Source organism: Nerophis lumbriciformis, linkage group LG13, assembly GCF_033978685.3.
Source record: "Nerophis lumbriciformis linkage group LG13, RoL_Nlum_v2.1, whole genome shotgun sequence".
Taxonomy (NCBI): Eukaryota; Metazoa; Chordata; class Actinopteri; order Syngnathiformes; family Syngnathidae; genus Nerophis; species Nerophis lumbriciformis.
In genome coordinates, this window is record NC_084560.2 from 45,063,709 (window position 1) to 45,083,697 (window position 19,989).

Consider the following 19,989-nt stretch of genomic DNA (forward strand, 5'->3'; position numbering starts at 1 on the left):
CTCCCGGCTGGCCTGGGAACGCCTCGGGATCCCCCGGGAGGAGCTGGACGAAGTGGCTGGGGAGAGGGAAGTCTGGGCTTCCCTGCTTAAGCTGCTGCCCCCGCGACCCGACCTCGGATAAGCGGAAGAAGATGGATGGATGGATAGAAGAAGACAGTTTCCTTTAACTTGGACACTAGAGATGCGCGGTTTGCGGACACAACCGCGGAGTCCGCGGATTATCCGCGGGTCGGGCGGTTGAAATTAAAAAAATGTAGATTTTATCCGCGGGTCGGGTCGGGCGGTTGAAATTTAAAAAAATTAGATTTTAAATAGATTCAGGCGGGTGGCAGTTAAACCAATTCAGAAATATATATACATAGTTAAATGTTGTTACCCACATACGAAAAACGAGCAGGCACCTGCAGCATATGCCACAACAGAAGAAGAAAAAAAAAAGAGATGGCAGCAAACGTGGTACGCGACAAACTAAAAAAGGGAATACTAAAGACCAGGGGGAAAAAAAGGCCAGAAAAGTTCAGCGTGGACTCGTTTTTATGAGGTTGTAAATCAGGATGATAGTAATGCTGGCTACGTGATTTGCAAGAGCTGCGACGCTGTTTATGTCTACGATAGTCACAAAACCGGGACATCTAACATGGTGCATCACATTTGTGCAAAAACCCCGAACCTCCACAAACACCCTGAGCATGAGCAGTTTCATCCGCCGTGATCCCAGAAGAGTGCCACGGGATGTTAAAACAAGATAGAACGCAGCTGCCTGCAGCAGTTTGAGTGGCGCGAGCTCCCAGATGATTGCGCACTGGTGTGCGTCTGGGCCGTGACAGCGTGGCACGCATTGAATGTCTGTGCTGCATTGGATCAGTCTCCTTTCTTTAACAGGCAAAAGCTTTATAACCTCACTAATGCCTTGCATCGTCTATATTAGATATATAACAACGGGCGGGTGCGGTTTTGATTAAATGTTAGTTCGGGTGGATGGCGGATGGTTGACGACTTTTGTGATGCGGTTGCGGATGAAATAATTGCCTATCCGCGCATCTCTATTGGACACACACATCTGTACCTTTGGTCATTCTAAGACAGTCAATTCCAGGAGTTATCTCACCCTTTGAGAAGTTTTAATAATGTTGTAAAAATGCGTAGAATAAATATTACATTTCAACATTTCTGTCAACGAAAATTTGCGTCAGCCTGCGACACATACCGTATTTTCCGCACTATTAGCCGCACCTAAAAACCACAAATTTACTCAAAAGCTGACAGTGCGGCTTATAACCCGGTGCGCTTTATATATGGATTAATATTAAGATTCATTTTCATAAAGTTTCGGTCTCGCAACTACGGTAAACAGCCGCCATCTTTTTTCCCCGTAGAAGAGGAAGTGCTTCTTCTTCTACGCAAGCAACCGCCAAGGTAAGCACCCGCCCCCATAGAACAGGAAGCGCTTCTTCTTCTACTGTAAGCAACCACCCGCCCGCGTAGAAGAAGAAGAAGCGCGCGGATATTACCGTACGTTTCATTTCCTTTGTGTGTTTACATCTGTAAAGACCACAAAATGGCTCCTACTAAGCGACAGGTTTCCAAGACGCAATCTCTGCATCCGCACACGGACTACTATTTCACAGCAACTGCCTAAAGACTTTCAAGAAAAGCTGGCTACTTTCCGTGCATATTGTAAAAACAAGATAGCTGAAAAAAAGATCCGGCCAGAGAACATTATCAACATGGACGAGGTTCCACTGACTTTTGATATTCCTGTGAACCGCACTGTGGATACAACGGGAGCACGTACGGTGAATATTCGCACCACAGGGAATGAGAAGTCATCCTTCACTGTGGTTCTAGCTTGCCATGCTAATGGCCAGAAACTTCCACCCATGGTGATATTCAAAAGGAAGACCTTGCCAAAAGAGACCTTTCTAGCCGGCGTCATCATAAAAGCTAACTCGAAGGGATGGATGGATGAAGAAAAGATGAGCGAGTGGTTAAGGTAAGTTTACGCGAAGAGGCCGGGTGGCTTTTTTCACGCAGCTCCGTCCATGTTGATATACGACTCCATGCGCGCCCACATCACGCTGGTTTTTAATATATTATTAAAGTTTGACTGACCTATCTGACTGTTTTTTTGACATTCCTTTAGCGCAGTTAGATGCGGCTTATAACACGGGGCGGCTTATAGGTGGACAAAGTTTTGAAATATGCCGTTCATTGAAGGCGCGGCTTATAACCCAGGGCGCCTTATGGTGCGGAAAATACAGTCATTTTGATAGTAGGCTAATATAGCTAATTAGACACTTAAATCATGTGTTGCCATAATTATAACAATCGTAACATTTTTTGCGGCTCCAGACAGATTATTTTTTTGTATTTTTGGTCCAATGTGGCTCTTTCAACATTTTGGGTTGCCGACCCCTGCTCTAGGGTCACTTGTCGTTGCACAGGTGTACCAATTTTGGTGAAAGGGTTGATTTTTTAAGGACACACTTCCAGCGGCTTCTGAGCATCCATGGACTGGTGAGAAAGTGACAGCTGTAGAAGTCAGAAGCCTGCGAATTCCTCCCGGAGCCTGAAAGACCACATTCCTGTCCACCACGCTGTAAAGACGGGAGAGCTGTGACATCCGCCGACGCCATCGCGGGGGTCATAGCTCTGGCCTGTCAGTCACGCCGGCCGCCATCGTATTGTCTTTGTCTCGCTACAGGAACGGCCTGCAGCCATATCAATCATCTTTATTATCATGACTTAAAACCCCTTTGTTAGTTAACTTCTTTTTTTCCCCCGACCCTTTATGCCGCTCTCCAATCACAATTTCATGGACAGTTCAGTGGGGCCAATAGGGAGGTCGCGTGGGCGGGAGGAGAATGCTTTTAACCTGCTGCATCTGCTGCTTTCCCGCTGCTCGCCCAGTGGGACGTGGTCACCTTGTTTTAAAGGCCTCTGATGGGGGATGGTGGGGGGCCGCCGCTGCCTTTATGCCACCATAATAGGGAGAAATGTGCTTGTTTTAAACATCTTACTTAGGTAGTTTAGGATTAAGTCGCAGCACCTGTCGGCCTGAGCGGAGAGGATCACAACTAGAACGGCACGAGACAAATAATTGTAATTTACTTGCTGCATACACCTTAATTACAATTGTTATCATTTATGCATGCAGCAATTAAGACTTTAATAGAGCTATTGCACAATGTTTATTTACATCTTCCAGATATGCACCATGATATAAAGTAATCAGCAATACATTGCAATCTTATGTACCAAAATGTAGTCATCACAGTTGGTGAATTTTTCAATGAGAAATGAAATATTGAGAGATGCCAACGTTTGCTTTTAAAATTCCAGTTTACATACACTTGTAAAGAACATCATGTCATGGCTGTCTTGAGGTTCCAATCATTTCTACAACTCTTATTTTTTTGTGATGTAGTGATACTTGTTGGTCACAAAAAACATTCATGAAGTTTGCTTCTTTTATGAATTTATTATGGGTCTACTGAAAATGTGAGCAAATGTGCTGGGTCAAAAGTATACAGGGTTAGGGTTAGGGTTAGGGTTGAGATCAGGGTTAGGGTTAGGGTAAAAAAAAAATTTAAAGTTAAAAAAAGTTTTAAAAAAAGTTAAAAAAAAGTTTAAAAAAAAGTTTAAAATTTTTTTTTTTTTTTTTAATTATTTAAAAAAAATTAAAAAAAATTAAAAAATTAAAAAAAAATAAAAATAATTTAAAATAAATTTAAAATAAAAAAAATAAATAATTTTTTTTTTTTTAAATTAAAAAAAATTAAAAAAATTTAAAAAAAATTAAAAAATGTAATTTTTTTTACAAAAATTAAAAAAAAAATTACAAAAAATTACAAAAAAAAAAAAAAAAAAAAAAAAAGGTTTTAAGTTAAAACATGATTTTCAAGGTAAAAAATGATTTTCAAGGTAAAAATAAATTTTCAAGGTAAATTTTTTTTTTCAAGGTTGGAAATGATTTTCAAGGTAAACAAATGATTTTCAAGGTAAAAAAAATGTTTCAAGGTAAAAAAAATTTTTCAAGGTAAAAATTTTTTTTCAAGGTTAAAAATGATTTTCAAGGTAAACAAATGATTTTCAAGGTAAAAAAAATTTTTCAAGGTAACATTTTTTTTTCAAGGTTAAAAATGATTTTCAAGGTAAACAAATGATTTTCAAGGTAAAAAAAAATTTTCAATGTAACATTTTTTTTTCAAGGTAACATTTTTTTTTCAAGGTAACATTTTTTTTTCAAGGTAAAAAATGATTTTCAAGGTAAAAAAAATTTTTCAAGGTAACATTTTTTTTCAAGGTTAAAAATGATTTTCAAGGTATAAAAAAATGTTCAAGGTAAAAAAATTTTTTCAAGGTTAAAAATGATTTTCAAGGTAAACAAATGATTTTCAAGGTAAAAAAAAATTTTCAAGGTAGGGAGAAAATGTGCTTGTTTTAAACATCTTACTTAGGTAGTTTAGGATTAAGTCGCAGCACCTGTCGGCCTGAGCGGAGAGGGTCACAACTAGAACGGCACGAGACAAATAATTGTAATTTACTTGCTGCATACACCTTAATTACAATTGTTATCATTTATGCATGCAACAAATAAGACTTTAATAGAGATATTGCACAATGTTTATTTACATCTTCCAGATATGCACCATGATATAAAGTAACGTTGCAATCTTATATACCAAAATGTAGTCATCACAGTTGGTGAATTTTTCAATGAGAAATGAAATATTGAGAGATGCCAATGTTTGCTTTTAAAATTCCAGTTTACATATACTTGTAAAGAACATCATGTCATGGCTGTCTTGAGGTTCCAATCATTTCTACAACTCTTATTTTTTTGTGATAGAGTGATTGGAGCACATACTTGTTGGTCACAAAAAACATTCATGAAGTTTGCTTCTTTTATGAATTTATTATGGGTCTACTGAAAATGTGAGCAAATGTGCTGGGTCAAAAGTATACAGGGTTAGGGTTAGGGTTAGGGTTAAGATTAGGGTTAGGGTAAAAAAGAATTTAAAAAGTTAAAAAAAAGTTTTAAAAAGTTTTAAAAAAGTTTAAAAAAGTTTAAAAAAGTTTAAAAAAAAGTTTAAATATTAAAAAATATTTAAAAATATTTGAAAATATTTTAAAAAATTAAAAAATATTTTAAAAAATTAAAAATATTTTAAAAAATTTAAAAAAAAATTAAAAATTAAAAAATGTTTTTAAATTTTAAAAAAAAATTAAAAAAAATTTAAACATTTTTTTAAATTTTTAAAAAAAAATTAAATTTTTTTTTACAAAAAATTTAAAAAAAAATAATTATTTTTTTTAAAAATTTAAAAAAAATTAATTTTTTTTTTTAAAAATTTAAAAAAAATTACAAAAATAAAAAATAAAATAAAAAAAACTTTAAAATTTTTTAAAAATTTAGAAAAAATGTTTTAAGTTAAAACATGATTTTCAAGGTAAAAAATTATTTTCAAGGTAAAAAAAAATGTTCAAGGTAAAAAAATTTTTTCAAGGTTAAAAATGATTTTCAAGGTAAACAAATGATTTTCAAGGTAAAAAAAATGTTTCAAGGCAACATTTTTTTTTCAAGGTAAAAAATGATTTTCAAGGTAAAAAATTTTTTTCAAGGTTAAAAATGATTTTCAAGGTAAACAAATGATTTTCAAGGTAAAAATTTTTTTTCAAGGTAACATTTTTTTTTCAAGGTTAAAAATGATTTTCAAGGTAAACAAATGATTTTCAAGGTAAAAATTTTTTTTCAAGGTAACTTTTTTTTCAAGGTAACATTTTTTTTTCAAGGTAAAAAATGATTTTCAAGGAAAAAAATGTTTTTCAAGGTTAAAAATGATTTTCAAGGTAAACATTTTTTTTCAAGGTAAAATTTGTTTTTCAAGGTAAAAAATGATTTTCAAGGTAAAAAAAATTTTTCAAGGTAAAATTTATTTTCAAGGTAAAATTTTTTTTTCAAGGTAAAAAATGATTTTCAAGGTAAAAAAAAAATTTCTAGGTAAAATTTTTTTTCAAGGTTAAAAATGATTTTCAAGGTAGACAAATGATTTTCAAGGTATAAAAACATTTTCAAGGTAAATTTTTTTTTTCAAGGTTAAAAATGATTTTCAAGGTAAACAAATGATTTTCAAGGTAAAAAAAAATGTTCAAGGTAAAACAATTTTTTCAAGATAGGGAGAAAATGTACTTGTTTTAAACATCTTACTTAGGTAGTTTAGGATTAAGTCGGAGCACTTGTCGGCCTGAGCGGAGAGGATCACAACTAGAACGGCACGAGACAAATAATTGTAATTTACTTGCTGCATACACCTTAATTACAATTGTTATCATTTATGCATGCAGCAATTAAGACTTTAATAGAGATATTGCACAATGTTTATATACATCTTCCAGATATGCACCATGATATAAAGTCAGGGGTGCTCACACTTTTTCTGCAGGCGAGCTACTTTTCAATTGATCAAGTCGTGGGGATCTACCTCATTCATATATATCATTTATATTTACTTATTTATGAAATATATGTTTTTGTTAACAAGTTAAAGGTGTTTAATGATAATGCAAGCATGTTTAACACATATAGTTAATATTGTTAATAAATTAAAGGTGTTTAATGATAATGCAATCATGTTTAACACATAGTTAATATTGTTAATAAATTAAAGGTGTTTAATGATAATACAAGAATGTTTAATACATATAGTTAATAAATTAAAGGTGTTTAATGATAATACAAGTATGTTTAATACATATAGTTAATGTTGTTAACAAGTTAAAGGTGTTTAAAGATAATGCAAGCATGTTTAATACATATAGTTAATATTGTTAACAAGTTAAAGGTGTTTAATGATAATACAAGCATGTTTAACACATATAGTTAATATTGTTAATAAGTTAAAGGTGTTTAATGATAATACAAGAATGTTTAATACACATAGTTAATATTGTTAATAAATTAAAGGTGTTTAATGATAATACAAGAATGTTTAATACATATAGTTAATAAATTAAAGGTGTTTAATGATAATACAAGTATGTTTAATACATATAGTTAATGTTGTTAACAAGTTAAAGGTGTTTAATGATAATACAAGCATGTTTAACACATATAGTTAATATTGTTAATAAGTTAAAGGTGTTTAATGATAATACAAGCATGTTTAACACATATAGTTAATATTGTTAATAAGTTAAAGGTGTTTAATGATAATACAAGAATGTTTAATACATATAGTTAATATTGTTAATAAATTAAAGGTGTTTAATGATAATACAAGTATGTTTAATACATATAGTTAATATTGTTAACAAGTTAAAGGTGTTTAAATCAAATCAAATCAACTTTATTTATAAAGCACATTTAAAATTTACCACAAGGGTAGCCTGTAGCCATGCAAGCATGTTTAACACATATAGTTAATATTGTTAACAAGTTAAAGGTGTTTAATGATAATACAAGCATGTTTAACACATATAGTTAATATTGTTAATAAATTAAAGGTGTTTAAAGATAATACAAGCATGTTTAACACATATAGTTAATATTGTTAATAAATTAAAGGTGTTTAAAGATAATACAAGCACGTTTAACACATATAGTTAATATTGTTAACAAGTTAAAGGTGTTTAAAGATAATACAAGCATGTTTAACACATATAGTTAATATTGTTAATACATTAAAGGTGTTTAAAGATAATACAAGCATGTTTAACACATATAGTTATTATTGTTAATAAGTTAAAGGTGTTTAAAGATAATACAAGCATGTTTAACACATAGTTAATATTGTTAACAAGTTAAAGGTGTTTAATGGTAATACAAGCATGTTTAACATATATAGTTAATATTGTTAACAAGTTAAGGTGTTTAAAGATAATACAGGCATGTTTAGCACATATAGATTCCTTTCTTTCATGAAGACAAGAATATAAGTTGGTGTATTACCTGATTCTGATGACTTGCATTGATTGGAATCAGACAGTGGTACTAAAAACGTCCGCATTTTCGAACGGAGGAGAAAAAAAGTCCTCCTTTCTGTCCAATACCACATGAAAGTGGTTGGTTTTTGGCATCTTATTTATCCAGCTTCCGTACTCCTTTGTATACACTTTACAAGAAATACATTGTCGGCAAACTCCGTAGCTTGCTAGCTTGTGCACGCCAGCTTTCTGAGACTCTTGTTTTGGTAGCGCAACTGTGCAACTGTGCAGTCGGGTCTTTGGAGTTTTGACGACAGGTACGGCGCCAGAGTCTGTTGAAATAAAGTGTTCCTCGCCTTCCAGTCGGTCATTTTAATGAGCTGGCATCTCAGAAGACCCTCGGGTGCCGTGAATGTCAATCAAGTGACGAAAGTGACGTCATAGTGAAGATTTATGATCGCTCATTTTTAGGACTATTTTTTTAATGCCCGGCTGGTGATCGACTGACACACCCTCCGAGATCGACCGGTAGCTCGCGATCGACGTAATGAGCACCCCCTGGTCTAGTCTCTTACGTGAATGAGATCAATAATATTATAATGTGTTCATCATTTCACACATAAGTCGCTCCTGAGTATAAGTCGGCCAAACTATGAAAAAAACTGCCACTTATAGTCCGAAGAATACGGTACTAAACATCTGCAAATGTTAGCATTGTATTACAAAGTGATGGCAAACAGGAATTGGAGTCTCAATGCAGTGGTGAGGACTGTGAGGGCGGGTCTGACCTTTTTGCTGAGGGCGACGCCATCCTCACAGTCCAAGACGGCACAGTCCACGTCCAGGGTGGCCAGCTTCCTCAGTTTGCGCTCGTCATCGCCGGGGCAGTAGAGCACGGCTCTGCGGGGTACGTAGGGCAGCGAGGACCCTGCATTGTCATGGTGGTGACGCCATCCTTTGGTATGCAACCGGGCGGCGGGCAGGAGCCAACCACCGTCCCTGTTAACAGCAATATATATGCGGAACATAAGCACACGGTAAATCACATCTTTGTGGCATGAATTACTTATGAGCTAAACGGAGGGTTAAGGACACTGAATAATTAAAGGTTGTTGTTGCATTCATCTTCCTAATATATACAGTTTGAATGCTAAACATGGCAGACTATATATAGAGTGAAAGTCTCCAAATGTTTTGGTTTTTTTTTTTTGTGGGTTCCGTTTGCCCTTCAGCTGCTCATTGAAGTGGAGGGAGATGCGATGACCTGGGCTTTAGTTTTCTTTGTCGGGGAACAAATCCACCCAAACATTGCGCTCAGTCATATGCTAATGTGGCCACGCTGCTCAGTGTCTGGGCAGGGCGGAAAAATGAATGGATGAAGTTAAGGGGGAGGGAGCTTGATTGTTGTTGGAGTTGTAGCAGAGTCATAGAGCTAAGCAGAGACCTCCGCCAAGGCTAAATAGCCCAGGGTTTCCCCTCATACATGCCAACCCTCACAAATTTTCCGGGAGACTCCCAAGGCTGCCCTTTGTCACCGATTCTGTTCGAAACTTTTATGGACAGAATTTCTAGGCGCAGTCAAGGCGTTGAGGGGATCCGGTTTGGTGGCTGCAGGATTAGGTCTCTGCTTTTTGCAGATGATGTGGTCCTGATGGCTTCATCTGGCCAGGATCTTCAGCTCTCACTGGATCGGTTCGCAGCCGAGTGTGAAGCGACTGGGATGAGAATCAGCACCTCCAAGTCCGAGTCCATGGTTCTCGCCCGGAAAAGGGTGGAGTGCCATCTCCGGGTTGGGGAGGAGATCTTGCCCCAAGTAGAGGAGTTCAAGTACCTCGGAGTCTTGTTCACGAGTGAGGGAAAAGTGGATGGTGAGATCGACAAGCAAATCGGTGCGGCGTCTTCAGTAATGCGGACGCTGTATCGATCCGTTGTGGTGAAGAAGGGGCTGAGCCGGAAGGCAAAGCTCTCAATTTATTTTATTTATATCAATTCCTCTCTTTAAGAAGGGGAACCGGAGGGTGTGTTTTAACTATCGTGGGATCACACTCCTCAGCCTTCCCGGTAAGGTCTATTCAGGTGTACTGGAGAGGAGGCTACGCCGGATAGTCGAACCTCGGATTCAGGAGGAACAGTGTGGTTTTCGTCCTGGTCGTGGAACTGTGGACCAGCTCTATACTCTCGGCAGGGTCCTTGAGGGTGCCCAACCAGTCTACATGTGCTTTGTGGACTTGGAGAAGGCATTCGACCATGTCCCTCGGGAAGTCCTGTGGGGAGTGCTCAGAGAGTATGGGGTATCGGACTGTCTGATTGTGGCGGTCCGCTCCCTGTATGATCAGTGTCAGAGCTTGGTCCGCATTGCCGGCAGTAAGTCGGACACGTTTCCAGTGAGGGTTGGGCTGCTCTTTGTCACCGATTCTGTTCATAACTTTTATGGACAGAATTTCTAGGCGCAGTCAAGGCGTTGAGGGGATCCGGTTTGGTGGCTGCAGGATTAGGTCTCTGCTTTTTGCAGATGATGTGGTCCTGATGGCTTCATCTGGCCAGGATCTTCAGCTCTCACTGGATCGGTTCGCAGCCGAGTGTGAAGCGACTGGGATGAGAATCAGCACCTCCAAGTCCGAGTCCATGGTTCTCGCCCGGAAAAGGGTGGAGTGCCATCTCCGGGTTGCGGAGGAGACCCTGCCCCAAGTGGAGGAGTTCAAGTACCTCGGAGTCTTGTTCACGAGTGAGGGAAGAGTGGATCGTGAGATCGACAGGCGGATCGGTGCGGCATCTTCAGTAATGCGGACGCTGTATCGATCCGTTGTGGTGAAGAAGGAGCTGAGCCGGAAGGCAAAGCTCTCAATTTACCGGTCAATCTACGTTCCCATCCTTACCTATGGTCATGAGCTTTGGGTTATGACCGAAAGGACAAGATCACGGGTACAGGCGGCCGAAACGAGTTTCCTCCGCCGGGTGGCAGGGCTCTCCCTTAGAGATAGGGTGAGAAGCTCTGTCATCCGGGGGGAGCTCAAAGTAAAGCCACTGCTCCTCCACATGGAGAGGAGCCAGATGAGGTGGTTTGGGCATCTGGTCAGGATGCCACCGGAACGCCTCCCTCGGGGGGTCTTTCGGGCACGTACGACCGGTAGGAGGCCACGGGGAAGACCCAGGACACGTTGGGAAGACTATGTCTCCCGGCTGGCCTGGGAACGCCTCGGGATCCCCCGGGAAGAACTGGATGAAGTGGCTGGGGAGAGGAAAGTCTGGGCTTCCCTGCTTAGGCTGCTGCCCCCGCGACCCGACCTCGGATAAGCGGAAGAAGATGGATGGATGGATGGACTCCCGAAATTCAGCGCCTCGCCCGAAAACCTCCCGGGACAAACATTCTCCCGATTTTCAGCCGGAGCTGGAGGCCACGCCCCTTCCAGCTCCATGCGGACCTGAGTGAGGACAGCCTTTTTTCACGACGGGAGGACAACAGGGTGACAAGAACTAAATCATCCAGACTAGAGATACATTGTATTTTTATGTTTATCTTACCTAAAAATAAATATATTTATTAAATTTTTACTGTATTTTGCTAAAAACATCAAAATTAATTGTATTTTTATTTGTATTTTTTCTGACTCCTTATTACATCCAGCCATAGAATTATGCCGGTACATTAAAATAAACATATTTGAAATAATTAATTTTAAATTATCATAATAATTCATTTAAAATGACCATATTTAATTATTAAAATAATTGCTTGTTTATCAACAACTTTAGCATTTTATTCATTACATTTTGAAGCTCTCAGAAACCAAGTTATGTTATATTCATGTTATATTTGTGCAAGTTTGAAGTATCAATTATCTAAACACAGTTTTGTTTGCATATTTTCAGGATGTAGATATATATACATATATATGCATATATATACATATATATACATATATATATACACATATATATATATATATATATATATACACAGGTATATATATACATATATACATATATATATATACACATATATATACATATATATATATACATATATATATATATATATACATACATATATATACATACATATATATATATATATGTATATATACATACATATATATATATATATATACATATATATATACATATATATACATATAGATATAGATATATATACATATATATATATATATACATATATATATATATATACACATGTGTATATAAATATATATGTATATATATGAATATATATGTATATATATATATATATATATATATATATATATATATATATATATATATATGTATGTATATATGTATGTATATATATATATATATATATATATATATATATATATATATATATATATGCATATATGCATATATAAAGCGGATACAATTTCACCCTCACCTATGAACCCACGCCAGGAAACCAGCCAAAAAAGAACAGAAAACGAAACGACATCATCTGGTACAACCCCCCATACAGCAAAAACGTCTCAACTAACATTGGACACAAATTCCTCAGTCTGATTGACAAACACTTCCCCAAAGACAACACCCTAAGAAAAGTATTCAACAAGAACAACATTAAATTGAGCTACAGCTGCATGAACAATATACGACAAATCATCTCAAACCACAACAAAACAATTGCAAATGAGCCGTCGGCCCCCAGACAGAGCGACTCCAAAACCAACAAAGGCTGTAACTGTCGAAAGAAACCTGATTGTCCTCTCAACGGGGGGTGCTTACAAACATCAGTTGTCTACCAATCTAAGGTAATACGCAAGGACATTAACACATCCGACACATATGTAGGATTAACCGAGGGAGAATTCAAAACCAGATGGAACAATCACAAGGCTTCTTTCAGGAACCAAAACCTGCGGAATACCACAGAACTCAGCAAACACATTTGGGACCTCAAAGACAATAATGTTGAATATTCAATAACATGGCAAATTCTTGCATCCAGCACACCTTACAATAGTGGTAATAAAAGATGCAACCTATGCTTGAAAGAGAAACTGTTTATTATATACCGTCCAGACCTGTCATCCCTCAACAAGCGCAGCGAAATTGTTACAGCATGCCGCCACAGACGGAAACACCTCCTAGGGTAACACATGAGCCAATCACCACGCCCCTACACCAGCCTGTACCCACCCACTCTGTGCCCTATATAAACCAAGGTATGTGAATGCTTCCATTAAAATCTCCTGATGATTGAGGGAAACCCTCATGAAACAGGCCTGTAGAGATGAAGTAGTCTTGTGATTTTTTTTCCCACACATACATATATTGCGCTCTACTACGGTATCGAGCACTATTTTTTGGATAACCTTATTAAGACATATATATGTATATATGTATATATATATATATATATATATAATATGAAATACTTGATTTAGTGAATTCTAGCTGTAAATATACTCCTCCCCTCTTAACCACGCCCCCAACAGCGCCACGCCCCCAACCACGCCCCCCCACCTCCCGAAATCGGAGGTCTCAAGGTTGGCAAGTATGGAGTCAAGGCAGGTGGCCAAATACTTTTGGCAATATAGTTTATCTGCCTGCCACCGAAAAAGAAGGAGTTGTTTAACGTCCAACAATCAGACTGGGAGGTTGATAAATGAATCAGACTCCTTCGAATCATACAGTTGGATAGTTGACTATTCTAAAAACAGCCCTACTACTCTTTCACATTCTTGTAAAATGTCGTAAAAATACCATGTCTGGCAGTGCTAAACGGGAAAATCAAATCCAGGCTTCACACCATACCACATTACCCCAGGATTACTTTGAGAAAACTCTTTAGTGGTTTTTGCATAACAAAACTGATTGTTCACTTTTTTTTTCCGAGAAACAATCTGTTTTACGGAAATCTTTGTTGCAAAGCCGTGACGCACTAAATACCTCGCAATGTTCTGCTTCCCCACTGATAACAGAACTAATTCCTAACAAATCAGATTACCAGGTTGAGCGTACTTTCCAGGCTTGACAAAAGCAAATATTGAGTCTACAAACAGGTTTTCCTATGCTCCCCTCCGCTAAATCCTCTCAACAACTTATACCAAATGTTTACTTTGTGAAGCCCAGCGCATATTTACAGTATTGATTGAAATGCAAAAACGTAAAAAAGGGGATGGTGGAAAATCTTATGCTGACCTACATATGATAGTCTATATATATATATATATATATATATATATATATATATATATATATATATATATATATATATATATATATATATATATATATATATAAATAAGAGAAATACTTGAATTTCAGTGTTCATTTATTTACACATATACACACACAACACTCATCTACTCATTGTTGAGTTAATTGTTGAATTGTCCATCCTTGTCCTATTCTCTGTCACTATTTTTCTAACCATGCTGAACACCCTCTCTGATGATGCATTCTCATACCTGCCAACTTCTGAAATCAGAAAAACCTAGTAGCCAGGGTCCAAGGGCCGCAGGCCCCGGTAGGTCCAGGACAAAGTCCTGGTGGAGGGTTCAGGGCTTCGCCCCCCGACGCAAAATGATTATTAGCATTCAGACAGGTTAAAATGTTGCTAAAACCATCACTTTTCTATCAGTCACAGTGACTTTTCAAAACAAAAATATTACAGCAAAAATCATATGGGTTGATTGACATGTTTATTCTGTAAGCTAACTTCAATAGTTTGAAATTATTTTGACAGTTAATGCCAGTTATCCTGTCAACCTTTCACAAGACTTCAATTTGTTCATTGAAAGTATAAACAGTATAAACACTTTTTACAGTAAACAAATGGTAAAACAGTACTAAACAAAATTGGTGTCATTATTAACTTTCTGTCCAAGCTTGTATAATCTACTGCCTTGTTCAATTGTAAAAAATATTCTGTGCCTAAAATTCACATTTCTATCACAATTATCATACTGTAAACATGGTAAGCTAACTTCATTAAAATTAATAGTCCTGTCAATAGCATGGAATTACAATTCAAATGTAGTTTTTTTTGTAAGCCTTTCAAAAGAATTCAAAATATGAAAAATTAATGACAATTAATTGAAGCCATCAGACACTTGAAAAGTGGCACATCACATCTCTAATGTAATCATTTGAACTTTTCAACAGAAATAGCACTGCAAAAATATTAAGGACATACTTCTGTATTTTGGTAGTTATGCTGTCAACATTTAACAAGATTTCTTCAACTTGGACTTGAAAGCATAAATAGTATAAACACTTTTAACAGTATGTCGTGCTGTGAAATACAGCCGACAGGATTGCGCACCAAACACGAAGCAAGGCCAAAGCGCATGCATGGTGCAGGAGAACAAAGGACTTCTTTCATTTAAGGTTTGTGATAAACCATCACACTCATTCGTTAAAAGGACTCTATAGTAATATAAAGCGAATTTTTCTGGACATTATCATGCAAGAAAAGTTTATTTTTGGGGCCGCGATCACCGCGTAATGATTTTTAAAGGTTGCATTACAAACATTTAACTGTCCCATGTGATCAGCCAGTGCGATTGGAAATTCATGCTCAATTATTGCCTCCGTAAATAAAACTTCGGCATTTATCACATCCAAAGAATCTGTTTGGGCGACGAAAAACGTTGAAAGTTTTCCACTTGTATCGCTAGCAACGGCATTAGACTTGTGTTTTTTTCTCCCAACGTGGTCTTTTACATCGCTAATTCCTCCGTGTCCGATCGAAAAATCTTGTCTGCACAAGGTGCAATTCGCGTAGTTTTCACCCTTTTTTTTTTTAAATTAATGAAAAACCGTATTTTTTATCACTGCAACCGTAACCCGGAATAGGTTGATGAAAACCGTACGAATTACGGGAAAACCGGAGTAGTTGGCAGGTATGCATTCTGCTTCGTCTCCTTGTTGTATGCGCAGTTGTGCACTGCACTCTCTAAAAGCCCTAGATGTTATTGTCACATATGCATGTACAGTAGATGGCAGTATCGTCCTGTTTAAGAGTGTCACAACATTGCTGTTTACGGCAGACGAACTGCTTTACGGTAGACGAAAACGTGACTGCTGTTGTTGTGTGTTGTTGCCGCGCTGGGAGGACGTTAATGAAACTGCCTAACAATAAACCCACATAAGAACCCAAGAACTGGGTTCATTCTACAGTTATAATGTGATTGGGCAGGCATGCTGTTTATATTGTGGGAAAGCGGACGTGAAAACAGGCTGTTGACACATCACTCAGGTCCGCATTTCGGGAGATTTTCGGGAGAAAATTTTGTCCCGGGAGGTTTTCGGGAGAGGCGCTGAATTTCGGGAGTCTCTCGGAAAATCCGGGAGGGTTGGCAAGTATGACATAAACATACTTGTTAGTTTTCAAAGCAATTTAGAGTCAAGTAATGTCCATCCATCTATCCATCTTCTTCCGCTTATCTGAGGTCGGGTCGCGGGGGCAGCAGCTTAAGCAGGGAAGCCCAGACTTCCCTCTCCCCAGCCACTTCGTCCAGCTCCTCCCGGGGGATCCCGAGGCGTTCCCAGGCCAGCCGGGAGAGATAGTCTTCCCATCGTGTCCTGGGTCTTCCCCGTGGCCTCCTACCGGTCGGACGTGCCCGAAACACCTTCCTAGGGAGGCGTTCGGGTGGCATCCTGACCAGATGCCCGAACCACCTCATCTGGCTCCTCTCGATGTGGAGGAGCAGCGGCTTTACTTTGAGCTCCCCCCGAATGACAGAGCTTCTCACCCTATCTCTAAGGGAGAGCCCCGCCACTCGGCGGAGGAAACTCATTTGGGCCGCTTGTACCCGTGATCTTGTCCTTTCGGTCATAACCCAAAGCTCATGACCATAGGTGAGGATGGGAACGAAGATCGACCGGTAAATCGAGAGCTTTGCCTTCCGGCTCAGCTCCTTCTTCACCACAACGGATCGATACAGCGTCCGCATTACTGAAGACGCCGCACCGATCCGCCTGTCGATCTCACGATCCACTCTTCCCCCACTCGTGAACAAGACTCCGAGGTACTTGAACTCCTCCACTTGGGGCAAGATCTCCTCCCCAACCCGGAGATGGCCCTCCACCCTTTTCCGGGAGAGAACCATGGACTCGGACTTGGAGGTGCTGATTCCCATCCCAGTCGCTTCACACTCGGCTGCGAACCGATCCAGTGAGAGCTGAAGATCTTGGCCGGAGGAAGCTATCAGGACCACATCATCTGCAAAAAGCAGAGACCTAATCCTGCAGCCACCAAACCAGACCCCCTCAACGCCTTGACTGCGCCTAGAAATTCTGTCCATAAAGGTTATGAACAGAATGGGTGACAAAGGGCAGCCTTGGCGGAGTCCAACCCTCACTGGAAACGTGTCCGACTTACTGCCGGCAATGCGGACCAAGCTCTGGCACTGATCATACAGGGAGCGAACTGCCACAATCAGACAGTCCGTTACCCCATACTCTCTGAGCACTCCCCACAGGACTTCCCGGGGTACACGGTCGAATGCCTTCTCCAAGTCCACAAAGCACATGTAGACTGGTTGGGCAAACTCCCATGCACCCTCAAGGACCCTGCCGAGAGTATAGAGCTGGTTCACAGTTCCACGACCAGGACGAAAACCACACTGTTCCTCCTGAATCCGAGGTTCGACTATCCGGCGTAGCCTCCTCTCCAGTACACCTGAATAGACCTTACCGGGAAGGTAATGTCATACTTGGTAAAGCGAGCACAAACTGTCTGTTTTTCTTAAGCGTTAAAACTTTGTCCTGTAAAGTTTTTTGTTTTTTCCCTCCATCAGCTGACAATCAGGTTAATCTGGCCATTGAAGACACTAACGAAGTTGAGGCTAAAGACACTTCTAACAAAACAACAGTGCTGTTTGTTGGCTGACCATTTACATGACCACAATGAGCCTTAAAAACACACACATTTTAAATTGAAATTGTGTTCAGGTGATTTATAAAGTGACAAATGTTTAAAGTCTACAAACAATTCTCAACTTCTCAATCAGGAGCTATTTTAGCTAGATTGTGGTAAAAAGTTGACTTTTTTTTTTAATAGCTTTAATGCTGTGAATATTAAAAAAAACTTGTGGTGTATAAGACAAAATGCTGCAATGCAGTCGTGTTTGTAGTTCTCCAGCGAAGCTACAACTCCTCATTTATAGTACATATCATATACAGGAGGCCTATTCAACTGTAATAATAATAATAATAATAGATTTTATTTGTAAAAAGCACTTTACATTGAGTTCACTATTTTATATATTTATTTTGCAATAAGAAACATATGTTTAATGTACCGAAAGATTTTTACAAAAACAATAAAGCCAATAATGCAATTTTTTGTGGTCCCCTTTTATTTAGAAAAGTACCGAAAAATATTGAAATAAAAGTATTGGTATTGGGACAACAAAACTCTGCAGTGCACATCTGTGTTGGCCCTATTATGCAAAACACAAACGTCCACTGCAGAGAATGCTGGTTGTCAGAAATATTATTATTATTATTATTATTATTATTCCAAAGACTACATGAGGGACTTTTTTGTCATTTTAGGCATTTTCTTGTTTTCGTTTTGCCATCATGTTGGTTCTATTACTCATGTGGAGGATATAATTGTCCACTGGTTTGTATTACTTTTTTGTTTCCTGAAATAGTGTTTAGTGTAGATTAATAATTCATTTTCTACCGCTTGTCCTTAATAATGTGTACAAAATAATAGGTGTATAAATGACACAATATGTTACTGCATATGACAGCAGACTAATTAGGAGCCTTTGTTTGTTTACTTACTACTAAAAGACAAGTTGTCTTGTATGTTCACTATTTTATGTATTTATTTTGCAATAAGAGACATATGTTTAATGTACCGAAAGATTTTTACAAAAAAAAAAAAGCCAATAATACCATTTTTTGGGGTCCCCTTTTATTTAGAAAAAAATACCGAAAAGTATTGGGACAACACTACTCTGCAGTGCACATCTGTGTTGGCCCTGTTATGCAAAACACAAACGTCCACTGCAGAGAATGCTGGTTGTCAGAAATATTATTATTATTATTATTATTATTATTATTATTCCAAAGACTACATGAAGGACTTTTTTTGTCATTTTAGGCATTTTCTTTTTTCCGTTTTGCCATCATGTTGGTTCTATTACTCATATGGAGGACATAATTGTCCACTGGTGTTCCATTTGTATTACTTTTTTCTTTTTTGTTTCCTGAAATAATATTTAGTGTAGATTAATAATTCATTTTCTACCGCTTGTCCTTAATAATTTTGACAAAAATAAAAAAAAATGGAAATGACACAATATGTTACTGCATATGACAGCAGACTAATTAGGAGCCTTTGTTTGTTTACTTACTACTAAAAGACAAGTTGTCTCGTATGTTCACTATTTTATATATTTATTTTGCAATAAGAAACATATGTTTAATGTATTCTAAGATTTTTACAAAAAAAATAAAGCCAATAATGTAATTTTTTGTGGTCCCCTTTTATTTAGAAAAGTACCAAAAAGTATTGAAATAAAAAATATTGGTATTGGGACAACACTACTCTGCAGTGCACATCTGTGTTGGCCCTATTTTGCAAAACACAAACGTCCACTGCAGAGAATGCTGGTTGTCAGAAATATTATTATTATTATTATTATTATTATTATTATTATTATTATTCCAAAGACTACCTTAGGGACTTTTTTGTCATTTTAGGCATTTTCTTTTTTCTGTTTTGCCATCATGTTGGTTCTATTACTCATATGGAGGACATAATTGTCCACTGGTGTTCCATTTGTATTACTTTTTTCTTTTTTGTTTCCTGAAATAATATTTAGTGTAGATTAATAATTCATTTTCTACCGCTTGTCCTTAATAATTTTGACAAAAATAAAAAAAAATGGAAATGACACAATATGTTACTGCATAGACTAATTAGAAGACTTTTGTTTACTTACTACTAAAAGACAAGTTGTCTTGTATGTTCACTATTTTGTGTATTTATTTTGCAATAAGAAACATATGTTTAATGTACCCTAAGATTTTTACAAAAAAAATAAAGCCAATAATGCAATTTTTTGTGGTCCCCTTTTATTTAGA

General features: G+C 37.3%; 1 protein-coding gene across 1 annotated transcript in view; it reads right to left on the reverse strand.

Annotated features, from left to right (window-relative positions):
• Positions 1-19,989, reverse strand: part of clybl (citrate lyase beta like) — a 239,426-nt gene that overhangs the window by 107,780 nt on the left and 111,657 nt on the right. The window contains exon 2 of the mRNA XM_061970736.1: positions 8,715-8,925. Within this exon, the coding sequence (XP_061826720.1) occupies positions 8,715-8,925 (211 nt within the window). The remainder of the gene's footprint in view (positions 1-8,714; positions 8,926-19,989) is intronic.